General features: G+C 47.0%; 1 protein-coding gene across 1 annotated transcript in view; it reads left to right on the top strand.

Moving 5' to 3' along the window:
• Positions 1 to 16,929, top strand: part of Ryr2 (ryanodine receptor 2) — a 427,229-nt gene that overhangs the window by 110,298 nt on the left and 300,002 nt on the right. Inside the window, exon 2 of the mRNA XM_069990607.1 lies at positions 15,872 to 15,991. Coding sequence (XP_069846708.1) covers positions 15,872 to 15,991 — 120 coding nt within the window. The remainder of the gene's footprint in view (positions 1 to 15,871; positions 15,992 to 16,929) is intronic.

Below are 16,929 nucleotides of genomic sequence, written 5' to 3'. Positions count from 1 at the left end.
GATTTTTGTTTTTGTTTTTGTATTTTGGAAACCCTTCAAAGCATCATGATTCAGAAGTTCATGTGTCCTTTCCATCCTCCTGGCTGTGGGAAAGGGTTAAGCGTAACCAATTTCCCTCTCCCCTCCCCCCAGTCTCATATAGATGGACTCTTTCCCCTTACATAATGTTTACCAAAAAGCAGAAAGTGCCATTCTGAACAACAGCTGTCACTCAACCAGAGGAGGGCGGCGTCTCTGCCCTCATGGCGCTGGGTAATCACACAGTGCCCCTTCCTGGTGTTTCCAGTCAGACTTTGCCTTGCTCAACATTTTTTTTTTTTCTTTTTGAACCCAGGGCCTGGACCCCGTCTCTGAGCTTTTTTTCTTTTCTCTTTCCTCTCAAGACTAGCACTCTACCACTTGAACCGCAGCTCCGTGTGAGGCTTACAAATTTGAGAGACTTTTTGATTTCCAATTTACCATTAAAAGTCCGGAAGTGGAGGTGCCACAGCTGCTTCATGGACCCCATCTCTGATCTCCTCTCTGTTTCCACCCAAATGAGGTGAAGAACAGACCCTCCCAACCGTAATGTCAATCTTCCCAAGTCCGTGGGACTGGCCAGATACCCCTAGGTGTGAAACCCTTTGACTGAGCCTGTCCTCCCTCCGTCTATCACGTTTATTCAGGCTCTCTGTCACAATGAGAAGGGCGAGGAGTCCCATGGCCATGACTGCCCTGGGCTGGACATAGGGGTGCGGTCACCCCTTGAACAGAGAGTCCGGGAGGGCACTCCTCTTTGAAGAGCACTGTCAGGTGCCTCACCAGAAGGGGCACATCCCCAGGGTCACACGTGACAGGTGGCCTTTCTGCTCTAAGTCTTGCCAGTCGTGCATGCTCATGTGTCAGGTGGCATGTAGGAATCTTGAAGAAGAAGAAAAAAAGGCCTCTTTTTCACATTTTGGTGGCTCTTTGCTTCCAGCCTGAACCCAGTAATGACAGCCAAGCTCTTGAAGAATGTCTGCCCCAGAGAAACCAAGGGGTTCGCGGTCTCGTTGGACAAGTGTGTGTAAATCCTTCCATGTTTCCATGCTGTCTCAGTACATGTTGGAGATCGCTGGCATTGGCATTCTGATCAGCGTGTTTAGAGGCATTGGTTCTGTTTGGAGGTGGTCAGGCACTGCCTGGAAGCCACACAGAAGGCCTGTATGGGCAAGGTACAACCCAGGCTGCAGAGGGGAAAGCTGCTCCTGCAGGTGTGGGATCGAATCCAGCTCCATCTGTGTATTTGTCAGGGCCTGGAAGGAAGTGGGTTAGAAGGCCCAGGGAAGTGTTTGCGCTGTGGAAGTTTCGGTCTCCACAAATTTAGACTCGGGTGTGGGTAGATGGAAGAGTTTAAAAGAGGCTACAGGTCAGAGAAGGAAAACTCAAGGATAGTGTTCTGGAAAGGTAACCCTGATCTGAGAAGGTTCTAGACTAATTCAGAGCCACTACAGTTTGTTGGTGGCACACAATGGTAATCGTAAACTATGCACGAGGTTGAGACCTCAAAGATTGTGGTTTCGAGGCCAGCCGTGGCAGGAAAAGTCTGCAACATCCCATTTCCACTGAACCAGCAAAATACCTGGACTGGAGGTGTGGCTCAAGTGATAGAGTGCCAGTCCTGAGCATACAAACTGAGTAGGGGCTCAAGGACCAAGTCAGGTGCTGGTGGCTCATGCCTATAATCCTAGCTACCCAGGAGGCTGAGATTTGAGGATTGTGGCTTGAAGCCAGCCCAGGCAGACAGATCCTCCAAGAGACTTACCAAAATTAAAAGACAGAACTGGTGGAGTGGCTGAAGGACTAGGGTGCTAGCCATGAGCCCAAGAGCTGAGTTCTAGCCTCGTAAGGGCACAAAAAAAGTAGACAGCACAACTATGTTTATTGCAGCCTTATTTACTATAGCTAAGATATGGGACCAACCCAGATGCCCCCCAGTAGATGAATGGACCAAGAAAATGTGGTATATATACACAATGTAATTCTATGCCTCCATCAGAAAGAATGACATTGCCCCATTTGTTAGGAAATGGAAAGGCTTGGAAAAAATTATATTAAGTGAAGTAAGCCAGGCCCAAAGAAACATAGGTCCCATGGTTTCCTTTATTTGCAATAACTAGTATATGTCTGAGTCAAGCAGAAAAGGTCAGATAAGTTGATGTTAGGTGAAATGAACCCCAAGATAAGGATTCAAATGATTTTTCTTTCATGCAATTGTTTCTAACATATTTATAAGATGATTTCTTTGTTGCTTTGTATGTCCCTCCCCCACGGTATAACCCTTCTTTCACTGTATTTGATGTTGGTATAATTTGTGGAGGGGAAGGAAAAAAACAGTTTAAATAGGGATACAGATGGACCCATTACAACATTGAGATGTACAAATTGTTATGTCGAAAAACGAACTTTACAATTTTGGCGGCGTGGGAGGGAAGGGGGGAAGGTAGGGGGGATGGGGGGGAATATACTCATTATCTTGCCCGTGTAATTGTAACCCCTCTGTATGGTATTTTCACAATAAAAAATTTAAAAAAAAGAAAAAAGTAGACAGTTATTATCTGCCTTATCTGTTTATATAGAATTGACATGGATTTTCAGTCAATAGTTCTTGAATGTGTTCTTTTTTCTAGAAGTAGCTTTATTGTCAGGTCCTTTTATACTGTGTTTCAGGCCCCACCTCTTTCCTTCCGCCTTGCTGGGTATCCAGGGCCTCGTGCATGCTGGACAGGCTGCAGCTGGCCCCGCCCTGCGGGTTTATCACTCCTGGTCCCCAGTCCACACCGGCAGACCTACGTACCTGGGTTCACAATGCTGACCTTCTGAGGGCAGGTTGTGTTCACACATCCTAGACATCCGTTACTCAGGCGGCATCATGAGTTGTCTAGAACACTGGTGATTTCTTGCTTATTTGAAAACGAATTGCATTTTCCTCTCTGCCCAGGAGTTTCCCAACTTGGTTGTTGATTATGTTCATTCTTTTTTTGAAGATTGCGCTTGATTTGGATTTTGCTCAGAGGTCAGATTCTGTGTCATGGTTTTGACTTGCTATATACCCTATTGGTTTTGGGGTGGTTTGGTGTCACGAGCACTCCAGCCAGTCAGTGGAAGGTTGAAAGTATCCGGCCACTGATGTTGTTGCACATGAATGAGAGTCTTTATTGGAGCTACAGCCTTCTTAAAAAATTTTTTTTATTATAAAGATGCTGTACAGAGGGGTTGCAGTTTCATGAGTAAGGTAATGAGTACATTTCCTATGGAGCATTATTTCTCCCCCCCACCTCTTAACTCCCCCCTCCAAGTTGTAAAGTTCATTTTCAACATAGTGTCTTGTACATCTCATTGTTATAATGGGTCAACCTGTATCCTTGTTTCAGCATTTTATTATTTCCCTTCCCCTCCCCAAATTAGAAAAATGTATATACAAGATGCAGGGCACCGGAGTCTAATACAGTGACAACAGGGGTTATACCATAAGGGGAAGAATTTGTACAAAAGAAACAAAAAAAATCACACAGTACATTAAAAACAACAGCAACAAAGAAAAAAACCTTGTGTCTCTATCTTGGAGTTCATTTCACTTTGCATCATCTTATATGGTCATATGTGTATAGCTTTGGACTTTTTCTGCTTGTCTGCTAAGATTATTCTAGCCCTATACTAGTTATTGCAAATAAGGGAAACCATGGGACCTATGTTTTGGGGGGCCTGGCTTACTTCACTTAACATAATTTTTTTCCAAGTCTTTCCATTTCCTACCAAATGGGGCAGCGTCATTACTTCTTGAACTCCTGTGTATGGCTAAGCAACTGATGGTTGGTTTTTCACCGAAAGCCACCCTTCATCAATTTTTATTTTGTCTCAAATGGTGATGGGCAGGAATACTCTTATTTGAATCTGCTTTTCATTTTAATTTGAAAGCCAGATTCTCCCCCTCCCAACAATCCATGCCCTAATTTTCTTTCTTGGCTTTTGCCCCCCACAAGATTGCTTGAGAAGAAAGGAGAAACAATGTGTTCAGTCGTTGCAGAGCTCTAAGCCTGTGAGCAGGCAAGGTGTCATTGACTCTCTGAAATCTTAGCCACAACCACACTCTACCTGTCAAGTTTCAGGCAGTCCTGAAGAGCACAGTGTCCAAGTGGCTCCTGCATGGTGGAAGGCGCCCAATCAGGGCAGATCTGGAAGCAGAGCAGTTTCCCCAACTCCAGGAGGAAGGACATGAAGAGCCAACCCACTCAGATGTCTAGGCTCAGCCAGGTGCTAGTAGGGTTGGAAGGCTCAGTACATCAGGTCCCACCCGCGACTCCCAACCCCCTAGGGGCTCAGATGACAGTGCACTGAACCACCCTGCTGACCATGGTGGTTGAATGGAATAGAATTTGGTAGTGGTGGGGGAGAGGAAAGACATTGGGGGAGTGCGGGGGAAGGCAGGGGAGGAGACCTGCAGTGGATTATATGGCAAGAAAACAGAAGCAGCATCCAGGGCTGGCAGCTCACGCCTGTAATCCCAGCTACTCCCCAGGCTGAAATCTAGGAATCATGGTTTGAAGCCAGTCCAGGCAGACAAATCTGTGAGACTCTTATCTCTAGTTAACCAGTAAAAGTGGAGGCATGGCTCAAGCTGTAGAGCACCAGCCTTGAGGGAAAAATTACAGGATAGTGTGCAAACCCTGAGTTCAAGCCCCAGTATTGGCACCAAAAAAACCAACTGAACAAAATGAATAAAGTAAAAATAAATACAAAAAGTTAATGAACAGAAACCAGAAAGAGTCCAGGGTATTTTACTAGCTGGACAGATTTAGAGGTTCCCATAAATGTAGGCTTCTCAGCCAGAAAGTACTTCTAGGGTTTCTGTGGAGTTTGACGACCAGTAAGAGGAAGATGATCAGTAATTAGGGAAGGAGAGCCCATCGATCCCAAGGGAGGAACCCCCGGTCCAATGTCATTCACCACCAGACGCAATCTTGTTTTTCAAAGACGTAGTCAACATGAGCTGTGGCTTGTCTTCTTGGTTTTATTTCCTCTCATCAATAATCTTCGGAGAATTCATACATCACCGGGTTTTCTGCTTGCAATATGGATGAGGATAGAAAAGGTTGTGCTAATGTGATTGGGGATAGGATCTGCAAATTGTGTTGACAGCGCTGACCACCCCACAGCGCTGACCACCCCACAGCGTTGACCACCCCACAGCATTGACCACCCACAGAGCTGACCATCCACAGTGCTGACCATCCACAGTGCTGACCATCCCACAATGCTGACCACCCCACAGTGCTGACCACCCCACAGCGCTGACCATCCCACAGTGCTGATCACCCCACAGCGCTGACCAACCCACAGTGCTGACCACCCCACAGCGTTGACCGCCCCACAGCGTTGACCACCCCACAATGCTGACCACCCACAGAGCTGACCACCCACAGAGCTGACCATCCACAGCGCTGACCATCCACAGCGCTGACCACCCACAGAGCTGACCATCCACAGTGCTGACCACCCCACAGCATTGACCACCCCACAGCATTGACCACCCACAGAGCTGACCATCCACAGTGCTGACCACCCACAGCCCTGACCATCCACAGTGCTGACCACCCCACAGCGCTGACCACCCACAGTGTTGACCACTCCACAGCATTGACCACTCACAGAGCTGACCATCCACAGTGCTGACCATCCCACAGTACTGACCACCCCACAGTACTGACCACCCCACAGCGTTGACCACCCACAGAGCTGACCATCCACAGTGCTGACCACCCCACAGCGCTGACCATCCCACAGTGCTGACCACTCCACAGCGTTGACCACCCACAGCACTGACCATCCACAGTGCTGACCACCATACAGCACTGACCACCCCACAGTGCTGGCCATCCTACAGTGCTGACCATCCCACAGCACTGACCATCCCACAGTGCTGGCCACTCCACAGCGTTGAACACCCCACAGTGTTGACCACCCACAGCACTGACCATCCACAGTGCTGACTACCCCACAGCACTGACCATCCCACAGCCCTGACCATCCACAGCACTGACCATCCCACAGCCCTGACCATCCACAGTGCTGACCATCCCTCAGCACTGACCACCCCACAGTGCTGACTGTCCATAGCACTGACCACCCCACAGCACTGACCATCCCACAGTGCTGACCATCCCACAGCTCTGACCATCCCACAGAGCTGACCACCCCACAGCGCTGACCATCCCACAGTGCTGACCACCCCACGGCGCTGACCACCCCACAGAGCTGACCATCCCACAGCACTGACCATCCCACAGCACCCCATTACCCTTGGTCTGGATTGTGCTGTCCCTCTATTCCTGGCTTTTATCGGGCTCCCTGTTACACTGTAGAGTATTTGTTTCTCATTATCCATCTCCTCCCAGGGTGTGAGCGCCCTGGGTGCAAGGCCTTGTTCCTCGCTGAGTTTTGTAAATGAATTTAATCTTTACATCACAAGAAGGAAGAAACAGGTATTTAGACTCTTTTCTATCCTGGGCCCTTGGGTATTTGGTATGAATTACATTCTTGATTAATTCCTTGCCTCAATCCTCCAAGGTAGTGTTTCATTTGCATTCCTAGATGAAAGAGTATGAGTGTTGGGTGGACAAGGAGGGAGCTGGGACTCAATTCTCGGGCCTGAAACTCATTGAAGAGTCACGTTCTTTCCACTCCACCCAGATCAGTTATTAGAAATTAGTAACTCACAAGTCCTAATACATACAATTCCTAATTGCTGCAAGTTATTATAGGACATGTCACTTCCCCTAGCAGAGTGACAGGTGAGCTGGTGTCATGGATAGAGATCAGGGCCAAGCTGTCCCATTGGACCCTAAGGGTTTTCTGTGACACACGTGCTTTGTACTTCTCATGGTGTGTGGCTATTATATTTTCATTCATTGTATTATCTTTCCCTTGAAAAGTGGTAGAGTTGTGAGTTCAGTGCTAAGCCAGTGTAACTCTAGTGTTCAAGCTTGTATAGTAAATTTGCCCCTTGTACAAACTCATTTTTACTAGTGGAAGCTGGATGAGTGCAAGCATGTTGATACTTTGTTTGTTGTTGTTGTCACTGGTGGTACCACCTTCCCTCATTGTCCAACCTGCCTTGTAGCATGGACACAGTGCTGCTCAGGTATAAATTGCTGGTTCACTAATTCATGTCCAAGATAGAGAAAAAAAAAAAAACCTACCCCAGCTGAAATGTCAACTAGTCACCAGAAAACTGAGTTACTGAAAAGCCAAGAAATATATGCAAGTGGTAGTGATTGGTGCCACTGGATGGTAATTTGTATTTTAATTAATGAATTACATTTATAATTAGCAAGAAAGACCATCATTGAATGGTTTTTGCTAATTACAGAAATCAAATGAAGGTTGGCAGCACCCACTCTTACTGCATTATTATCCCCACACAAATCTATGACTTTATAGATGTGATCTTTATACACACAGAGCTTGGAAACTCTCCCATCAATATGACAGTGGAAAGACACATGACAAAACCTGCCCCAGAAACACTATTTAAGTTACTTATATGAATGAGATTGTATCCAGTTGCATGCCTTTGTTGAAAACTCTTTGGCATTTATTCTCTTATAATGGTGTGCTGTGTATCCATATTACTGCTTATATGCAAATGTAATATATCTATTCCTAAACTTTTGTTCTTGTTCTGTATCATACCACCCCTCCCCAAATACATAAACAACTCACGAGTGGTCACTGTATTGTGTGATATGAAAAAGAGATAGAGTTCTCAGAAAGGAAGTGGCCTTACTGGGTACCAGTGGTTCACACTGTAATTCTAAGCTACTTAGGTTGAGATCTGAGGATTGCAGTTCAAAGCCAACCAGAGCAGAAAATCAATGCGACTCTTTTCTCCAGTTAACTACTAAATAGCTAGAGGTGGAATTGGTAGAGTGCTGGCCTTGAGCAAAAAAAAATGCTCAAGGACAGTGCCCAGGCTTAGCACCAATATATACACACAGACACTTACAATTGTCTATCTTGAAATAATGAATTCAGGATATATAGATTCAGATCTTGAAATGTGTCTCTATAATTACTTCTCCATCTTTCTCCCATATCATATGTCACTTATGCAAATGAATGTTCTTTTCAGTACAGTATCCTTCCTCAACACGGACCCTTTATAGTTCCCCTTCATCACAGTGTAGTCTTTTTGGAAGGCTTATTTCACCTGGGCTAAGCAGTATGCTGTGATTTTCTTTTCAGGATTTTAACACCGATTATGCAATAGAAGTGTGGCTGGCTGAGAACTTCCCGTGCTTCATTAGTGAGGAAGAAGAGAAGGGTTAACCTTCCTTGCATGCACCCTGCCCCCAATCAGTACCTAATGTATCCTGTAGACACAAAGTCATACGTACAGATGCCTATCATCAGCTCTGCATGAATACAGATATTTCAGAATAGTACAAATAAATTCAAGTAATCTTTCATAGCAGGCTGTCTCATTCTCTGTCAAATAACAGGCAGTGGTCTCTGGTGTAATTGCAAGTATGGGACCTAAGGGTGTAGCCTGTTGAACCCTTGCTTCAGTCTCTTGCTCTTTGAAGTTTGGGCAGCCACCAGGCCCTGGGATGATATCATTGATGGCCAGACTAGTCTGTTTGTCTCTTGATTGATTTACATCCCTTAAGCACAAATTGGAACACATTGAAGAAATTGTGTTTGGTGCCTGGGTCTTGAACTCAGGGCCTGGGCACTGTCCTTGAGCTTTTTGCTGCTCAAGGATAGTGCTTTATCACTTAATCCACAGCTCCATTTCCAGCTTTTTGGTGGTTAAGCGGAGCTAAGAGTTTCATGAGCCTTCCTGCCCGGGTTGGCTTTGAGCCTTAATTCTCAGATCTCAGACTCCTAACTGGCTAAGATTATAGGCCGGGAACCCCGGCTCCCAGCTGTAGTTTGGATTCTAAATTCTCGTTCTGTTTTAGCACATAATTTATTTTCAGGGATTTATGAACCCAAAGGCATTTCTTGTGCCTCATTGTTTCCGGAAACATTGTGTTCCATGCTTCCTGTCCATCCCAGTTAGTTTATCCTCACTAAGGTTTAGGTGGAGTTGGTGGGAATGGCTTCCATTTATTATTATTATGTTTTGTTTGACTGGAGGGTAGATGAACTTCTGACCAATCTCACATATCGTCTTCTGTTTCTCAAATACAGAAGGCAGCTCTGCCTGCCTTGGCGCCTTTGTTCATTCTCTCCTTCGTTAGACATGTTCTTCTCCTGCCCGGGCTGGATCTCAGATCTCAGCCTCCTGAGTAGCTAGGATTACTGCTTTTGCAATATTGAAGGCAGGCATTCAGTGCCTTCTCTGTGGATGTCCAACTCTCAGTCTTTGGATTGTTGCTGAGTCCTCTCTGGTTGGGAGAGGCTGCCCATGGCCCGGACGAGAGCCAGGCTCTGCACATGTTGGTCAGTGGTAGTTGGGGTTGGAGGGATTGCAAGTGTTTGCGTTGACTTTATGGCTGCTGTAAATTTGCTGCGCCCTGGTGGCTTTCCTGATTTGAGGGAGGAGAGCCAGACACGTGGCGTCCCTTTCTAGCAGAGCGGTTTGCTGTGTCGAGCTGGACAGGAAAGGCGCCGATGGGATGTTTGTATACTCAGAGGCAGCTCCTGGCTCTGCCTGGTGGGCTGGAAGGAGACAGGCAGGACAGCTCAACCCTGTTGGACACATGGGCATTCCGGTCCAGTTTCTCCCGCCCCTTGGAGGACATTATCCAGCTTCCTTGGGACTGCCGGCCTCAGCGCCCACAGTCTCTGTGTATAAACTCTGTAGTACTAGTCCTCCGCGCACAGCCATGGCTGACTTGTTCAGCTCTGTTGTTTGTGAGATGCAAACCACGCTGCTGTCAGACCACGGCGGAAGGCGCACGTGGCTTCCGTCGGCAAGGCTTGCCTTTCCTTTGCTCTGTTGAAAATAAAGCCAGAGATAGTTCTCTACATGAAAGCACGTTAAATGTGCATGTGCAAGGGAGGAATACTCTCACTTCTTTCCTTGGCTTGTTCACAGAATCACAGAATGTGACACTGGAAGGGATGGTGAAGGAAGGTTGGTTCATCATCTGGTAGAGAGCTGGGGCTTGCTAGGCAGTCACCCTCTAGTCTGAATTGGGATCATCTTGCTGCAAATCAAAATCTGATTGAGGAGAAGGATAGATTTCCCTCAAATGTTCTGTAGTGTTATCACATGATGAATAAGAATCACGAGCAGGGGCCAGGCGGGTCACTTTTTCCTGAGCCTGTTGGTTGGTGATCGACTGGTCAACGTGCACCTGTCGTTCATTGCACACACCGGGGGCAGAGTGTTTCTGTGGGAGGCTTCTCTTCCTGGTCTCTTAGTGGTCAATCTGTGGTACATTTACAAACATGGACAGCTGGGACTTGCCTATCATAGATGAAGGGCATCCAAGAAACAAGGGGTGTGCTTGAAGTACAACTTCTTTTCTCCAAAAAATACCCATTCAACCTATTTATTGAGCACACATTTGTGGAGGATGCCGTTGGCACTGCACGGTGCATGCGCACTTTCACGCTTTTCTGATTTCTGTTTGGTGGTGACAGTGTATCCGTGGGTTGGCTGACAAGGGTGTGGTCCACACTTCTGATGTGAATTTCATGTGAGCATCTTGGATGCCATAGAAGAAAACCAGCTATGGAAGGCAGATGCTGCCATCTGCCTAGCCGGCAGAGCCTCGCGATGGAGGCGAGCTGGCCAAGCTGGTGAGGAGGGATGGAGATGGAGGGGCCCTGGAGGCAGAGACACTGGAGAGGCACTTCCACACAGGGAACGTTCTTTCGAAGATGAACACGCAGAGAAGACGTTGGGAGCTGATCCACCCATGAAAGGAATTCTCTGAAAGCCCAGAGGAGAGGATTTGTTGCCTGTAGAAAGTTACAGATGAGAAGGAGGAGGCCACAGGCTCCTGGCAAGCTCTTCCAGAGTCTTTTACAAAGGAGCAGAAGATCATCTCTCTATCCTAGCGGCTCCAGTGTTTTAAATTGGAGTGTACTAGATGAGTATTTCTTACTTTATTTTTTAAGGGGGGGGGTTAAACAACAGATATTTGTTTTCTCACATTTATAGGGCCTAAAATTCTAAGATCAAGAAAAAATCAGGGGCTCCCTTCCCCTCCCCTCCCCTCTCCTCCCCTCCCCTCCCCTCCCCTCCAACGCAATCACAAGGCTGATGGCCTGTCTCTCCCTCAAGCCATGGCCCAGGGGTTCCCTCTTATTGCATCCCTGTCAGTTCTTATCAAATGCCCACCTCCACAGTACTATCACATTGCTAATCCTCTTACATTCTTTTGAGCTTTTTCTCCCCCATCTTCTAACATAATTACAAATGAATTATGTTTTTGTCTATTCGCTTTCCCCTTTTGCCACCATGGCAGCCTGATTTCCTTTGGAGAACTCTGGTTCTTTCACTGATGAATCCCTGGCACTTAGACACACGTCTTAGCATGTATCTACATCCCAGGCAAATATCTGTCCAGCAATTCATGGCTATTCAAAAGCAGCTGTTGGTGGTGTGGCTTGAGAGTGACTTTCCCAGACTGAGAGCTGTTTCAACAGACTTGGCAGCGTGTGGATGTAGAAATCATGTCTTATTTATTCATCACAGAAATGCTTGGAATACAATAGTCCAGTTCTGGGTTCTTTCTCCATATATATCATACCCAGACATAGAAAACTAGTTTTCAAGTCACCAGCAAGTGCCCAAGAGACTTCATTAAAGGGAATTCAGCCCAGCCTCCATTTGTTGAGCATTTAGCATGCCCCGTTCTCTAAGACGGAGAATACTCTCATCGCCCTAGGTACTTAGCTCGGGCACTTATTCTATTGGGCACTTGTTTTCTTCGTGGAATGTAGTCTGACCTAGACAGCTAGTTCCTGGAGGAGACACTAGTTCCAGAAGAGCCTGACAGTCAGCCTTGGAAGGATTCTTGTGCTGTCACCCTGAGAGAAGACCAGAGTGTGGTCAGCCTCAGGCAGACAGGCCTGGAGAGAGCTCAGCGAGGGATCTTGGCACCATGAGTGGGACTTCATAACGAGCAGAGCCATTCTCAGTGCATCTCTTGAGTGTTCAGGAGTTAATATGACCCATGTGTGCAGACCTTATGCGGGGAGAGCGGTTGTCTGCAACATTTTGTTACATTTCTAGGGAAATAGGAGGCAATCAAGGGACCACACATGGCTTTATTTCCAGCCATTTCATCGAGCTCTATCAGTGGCTTCTTAGGTTATAAAATTTGTCACAGCTCTGAAATTTCTCCTTCAATATTGACCTGTTTCTTGGCTTCACCAAACCGTGAAAATCACTTATTGGGGTTGTACCATACCGTTATGTTGGACAATTACATAAGCCCTGACCTTGGACAGACAGCGAGAGAGATTGAGAGAGACAGAGAGACAGTTTCCATCTGTCAAAGATCAGAGGTGGAATGGGATCCACAGTCGCTCCTTTAGCATGTTCTAGCATGTTCTATGTATCTGACATGGTGGTACACAATGGAGATATGCTTGCAAACAAGTTGGATCTTGTCTCTGCCCTCCAAAGGCAGTTGAACACCATGGAAGTGGGTGTGGTGGGGGGCCCATGCTCCTCATAACTGCTGGGCTGTTCCCTTGCCTTATCTCCTCTGCTGCTGCTGACACACATCAGAGGGGGCATAGTCGGAGATGAATAATGAAGACTCTTAGGTTCATCCTCCAAGGCTTCAAATGCTTGTAGATGATAGTATCAAAGCAACCCAGGGGCCTGGCACAGGAGGCTAACACTTGTCATCCTAGCTTCTCAGGAAGCTAAGATCTGAGGATCACAGTTTTTAAGCCATCCTGGCCAGGAAAGTCCATGGGAATCTGATCTCCAGTGGACCCCCAGAAAACTGGAAGTGGTGCTGTGGCTGAAAGTGGTAGAGCACTTGCCTTGAGCAAAAAGATCTCAGAGATAGCTCTAGGCTGTGAGTTCAAGCCCCACAACCAAACAGCAACAGCAAGAAGAACAAAAACAGCTGAGGATCTTTTGTTTGAGACTTATTTACCAACAACAGAAAGGCAGAAAGCCGGGAAGCGCTTCTGTCACGCGTGGACGGGCTCGGAGGAGAGACCATCCGTGCTTCCTTGTGTGCATTCAGTAGATAGCTGATTAATGCTTCCTGGGGGCCAGAGAGGTAACTATTACTAAACAGGGCAACGTCCTTTCCCTCATACAACTTTCCCCTTAGAGAACCCCACAAGCAACTCACTATATGTGTCAGATAACATGGGGGAGAGACCAGAGGGGGTGCTCAGGATAATAGATACTGCTGGGATACACTGCTTAGATAACTGGTTTTACAGCCATGGATGGCTTTGTACACAGAACTGTAGTCCGCCCATGTCTGTGAACAGCTGTGTCAAGGGGGCAGAATGAGGGGCAGGCAAGCCTGTACCACCGGGAGAGACCCCATACTTTTGGTGACTTACAACGTGCCTGCCTCCTCTTTGTTCAGTAGCTTCACCATCCCGGCTGTCCCTGGGCTGGGGTTTGCTTTCATCTTCCCTTTTTCCTTCCCTGCCATCTTATTCCCATTTCCCAACCTGTCTTTAATTAGTGCATTAAAGTAATTATTTACTAAATGGTGTTTAGGTAATCTACAGCAACCGGAAAAAAAAAACACAACACTCCCTCTCCTCTACCCAAGGGTGTCATTTGTCTGTTAGAGTTTGTTCCCTAGCACATGTGAAAGATAAGACAGTCAAAGGCCTTGGAGATTCTGGCAGCATCTACTGTGTCAGGGTTTTGGTTTTTTTTCTCATTATACTACATATTTGAGAAGCACCATGGATTTTTGATCTGGCAGACTGCAGGAAGCAATTTCTGATTTTTTTATGATAGCCATTGCTGAACATGAATTTTACATTCACATGTACTTTTAGTTGAAACTCAAGCTTTTAAAAAATATATAGAGAGAAAGCAAATGACTTTTCAGGGAAAACCAGTGTTCACTGGAAATGAACAAGCTCTGGTGGAGAGTTAGAAGTTGCTTGTTAAAAATCTGGGCCTTGGGGCTGGGAAGGTGACTTAGTGGTAGAGTGCTTGCCTTGCATGCATGAGGCCCCCAGTTTGTCAATTCAAAGCTAGTGCTCTACCACTTGAGCCACAGTGCCACTTCTGGCCTTTTCTGCTTATGTGGTACCACATAAGAGCAATAGCCTTGAACTGAAAAGCTGAGGGACAGTGTCCAGGGCCAGAGTTCAAGCCCCATGACAAAAAAAAAAAAAAAAAACCAAACCCTGGGCTTTGTCCCTGCCCGGTGCTGTGAGCTGTGGAGACAGTTGCTCTCCTCTCGTGGAAAGCCAGGCGTTCAGCACTGCAAGATGCAAAGCCGAGTTGGGCTTTAACGATGGATCCTGAATTTTCTTTGGACTAGCCAAACAAAACAATAACAAAAACATGTTTTCTGCTTGGGGAAAATTACCTTCCCGTCACCTTTGCTCTTCTGTATTCTTGATGAAGGGATTTTCAATGTGATTTGAAAGGCTCGATGAATTTATTTATGCTTTAATTACTCGCCATGTACCCTTCTGGGTATTTGAGGTTGAAATGGCACTGTCCATATGGTATTTTTTTTTTCTTTAGGCTTTTGGTACTTGGGACTTGGTCAGGTGTGACAAAAGAACCACAGTGCTCATTAGTTTGGTGTCTCTTTTGTGCCGTGTGAGTGTCAGTCGCTGTGTAAGCACTTGGGCTCTCTGTCGTGGCAGAAGCTTGGTGTTTTGCATATGCTCCTACTCCACCTGTGTCCAGACTGGCACGGAGGTCCAGGGCCTGTGCCCACGGCAGCCCGCCTCGTTGTGGCTGTACTCACTCCCCCTGTGCATTGCTTTGGATCATGTGCAGTTCTTCCTGTAACCCTGCTTCCTTAATTGAGAAGAAACCGGGCTTGTCTTTCAGATATTTGAACTCACAGATGGATTTCTCTGTGCACTTGAAACATTTCTCTGTGTCAAATCTGATCAAACCTCCCGTGTCGAAAGAACCCAGAAGTTGCGTTATTGACTTGTTTTCCCTTGTAATCTTTAGGATGACCTGTGTGCTGCTATTAGAATCTGTTTCTTTGCTTTGCTTTGCTCATGGTCTTTGTGAGACAGACTTTCACTGGATAGGGCAGTCGGGCCTTGAACATGCTATGAAGCACAGGCTGGCTCCAAATTCTCTATCATTTTGCCTCAGCTTTCCAAGAGTTGGAATTACAGGTGTGTGCTACCACACTCAGATTGGTCCATTCTTGATACTGTTTGCTGTCCTAGAAATGCATCCGATCCTTTCTTGATGATGCTGATGCTGAAGCCGTGTGCTTACGTGAACACCGTGTTTCACAGTTACCCAGGCAAGTTGCTGCTGGGATCTGTAATCACTCAGAAAACTTGCAGTTGTTTTGGATAATGTTAGCCTTCCTTTTGCCTCCCAGCTGCCTTCTTGCAAGTTGACAGTAGTTCTTATTCCACATGGCTCCGTGTTCTTTTCCACCTATGCACATTTGGATGTGCACAGCATTGTAAAACTCCCCAAATGCTGTTTGAAAACAAGGGGAAGAAGGGAGTGGTGGAATCTGTGCACTGTGTGTGTGTGTGTGTGTGTGTGCGCGCGCGTGCGCGCGCACGCGCGCCCGCGTACACACAAATATAACAGTAAAACTCCATTGTGTTATTCTAATAGAATCAATTCATGTTGTCTTTAAGCCACATCAAAGAATGCCACAGAGTTGCATTATCCTCGTATGCTTCAGCCAAGTCGGGGGTCCTCACTGTTTCCTTCTCCTCCTCTTCTTTGCAGGATGACGAGGTGGTCCTGCAGTGCACTGCCACCATTCACAAAGAGCAGCAGAAGCTGTGCTTGGCGGCCGAAGGCTTTGGCAACAGACTGTGCTTCCTGGAGTCCACCTCCAATTCCAAGGTGAGCGGAAGCCGGCCAAGGGCATTTGGAGATGCGGCCCTGGCCCTGTTTACCAGCTCTCTCTATGATTTGTATAGGAACCCTCCATGTGTAGGCTGAAGGGTGGATGAAAAACATTTTCACTCTTCAATGGAGAAATGTTTTGAGGCTTTACTGAATGCAGAGACCCAATTAACATGAGTGGAAGAAGGTCTTGAACCATGATGGTTGTAGCTTAGTGGTAAAGGAAGCAGGTAAGGGGCAGGAAGGGGAGTGGGAAAGGGCTTGTCTTTCACAAAGAGGATTTGGGGAGACCTTTCTGAGCCAGTGATGTGTGGGCAGGCCAGAGCCAAGTGAGAGCGTGAACGGGACCTAGTTCTTGAGCCTTCCACAGAGAGAGAGCATGGTGATGGCAGATTGCCTGGTGCGTGTGGGCTTTGGAGTGGGGAGGGGCCATGGCTGGTGGAGGGGACTGGGCCAGGACTGTGTCTCCCGTGTCTTCCAGGCCAGGCTAGGAGTCAAGGTTTCTTCCTAGCATGAGGCAGGGCCCTGTGAGTGATACCCTTTGGCTCTTAGGTGGATTTGGAGGACTAGAGCACAGAAGGAGAATCAAGTGGATGAGTGGGATATACCAGTTCTGAGAGCCAACGCTTGCTCCAGCTCAGAACGGGGCCACTGGGGGCCAGGGTGGCTTTGGACTGGGCTCTGAGGACGGGGTCTGCGCACACATCAGGTTATGCAGAATGAGGGACAGAATGGAGGAAGGCAACAAGGCCAGCACAGTCCTTTGTGTGGTGCTGTTTGGTTTACGGAGTGCTGGCCTTGTGTAGTCTCATGTAGGGCTCACAAGAAGAGATTGAATAGTTAGCTGGCGTCATGCTCGTTGTACGGATGAGGAAATGTCAGCATTGTAGAGATAAAGTACAACACTGGAAATACTCATTTGTGACATCAAAAAA

This window comes from Dipodomys merriami, unplaced genomic scaffold, assembly GCF_024711535.1.
Source record: "Dipodomys merriami isolate MVZ:Mamm:240054 unplaced genomic scaffold, mDipMer1.0.p SCAF_4, whole genome shotgun sequence".
Lineage (NCBI taxonomy): Eukaryota > Metazoa > Chordata > Mammalia > Rodentia > Heteromyidae > Dipodomys > Dipodomys merriami.
The sequence above is the reverse complement of the archived record's forward strand: the minus strand, read 5'-3'. Positions and strand labels throughout refer to the sequence as shown.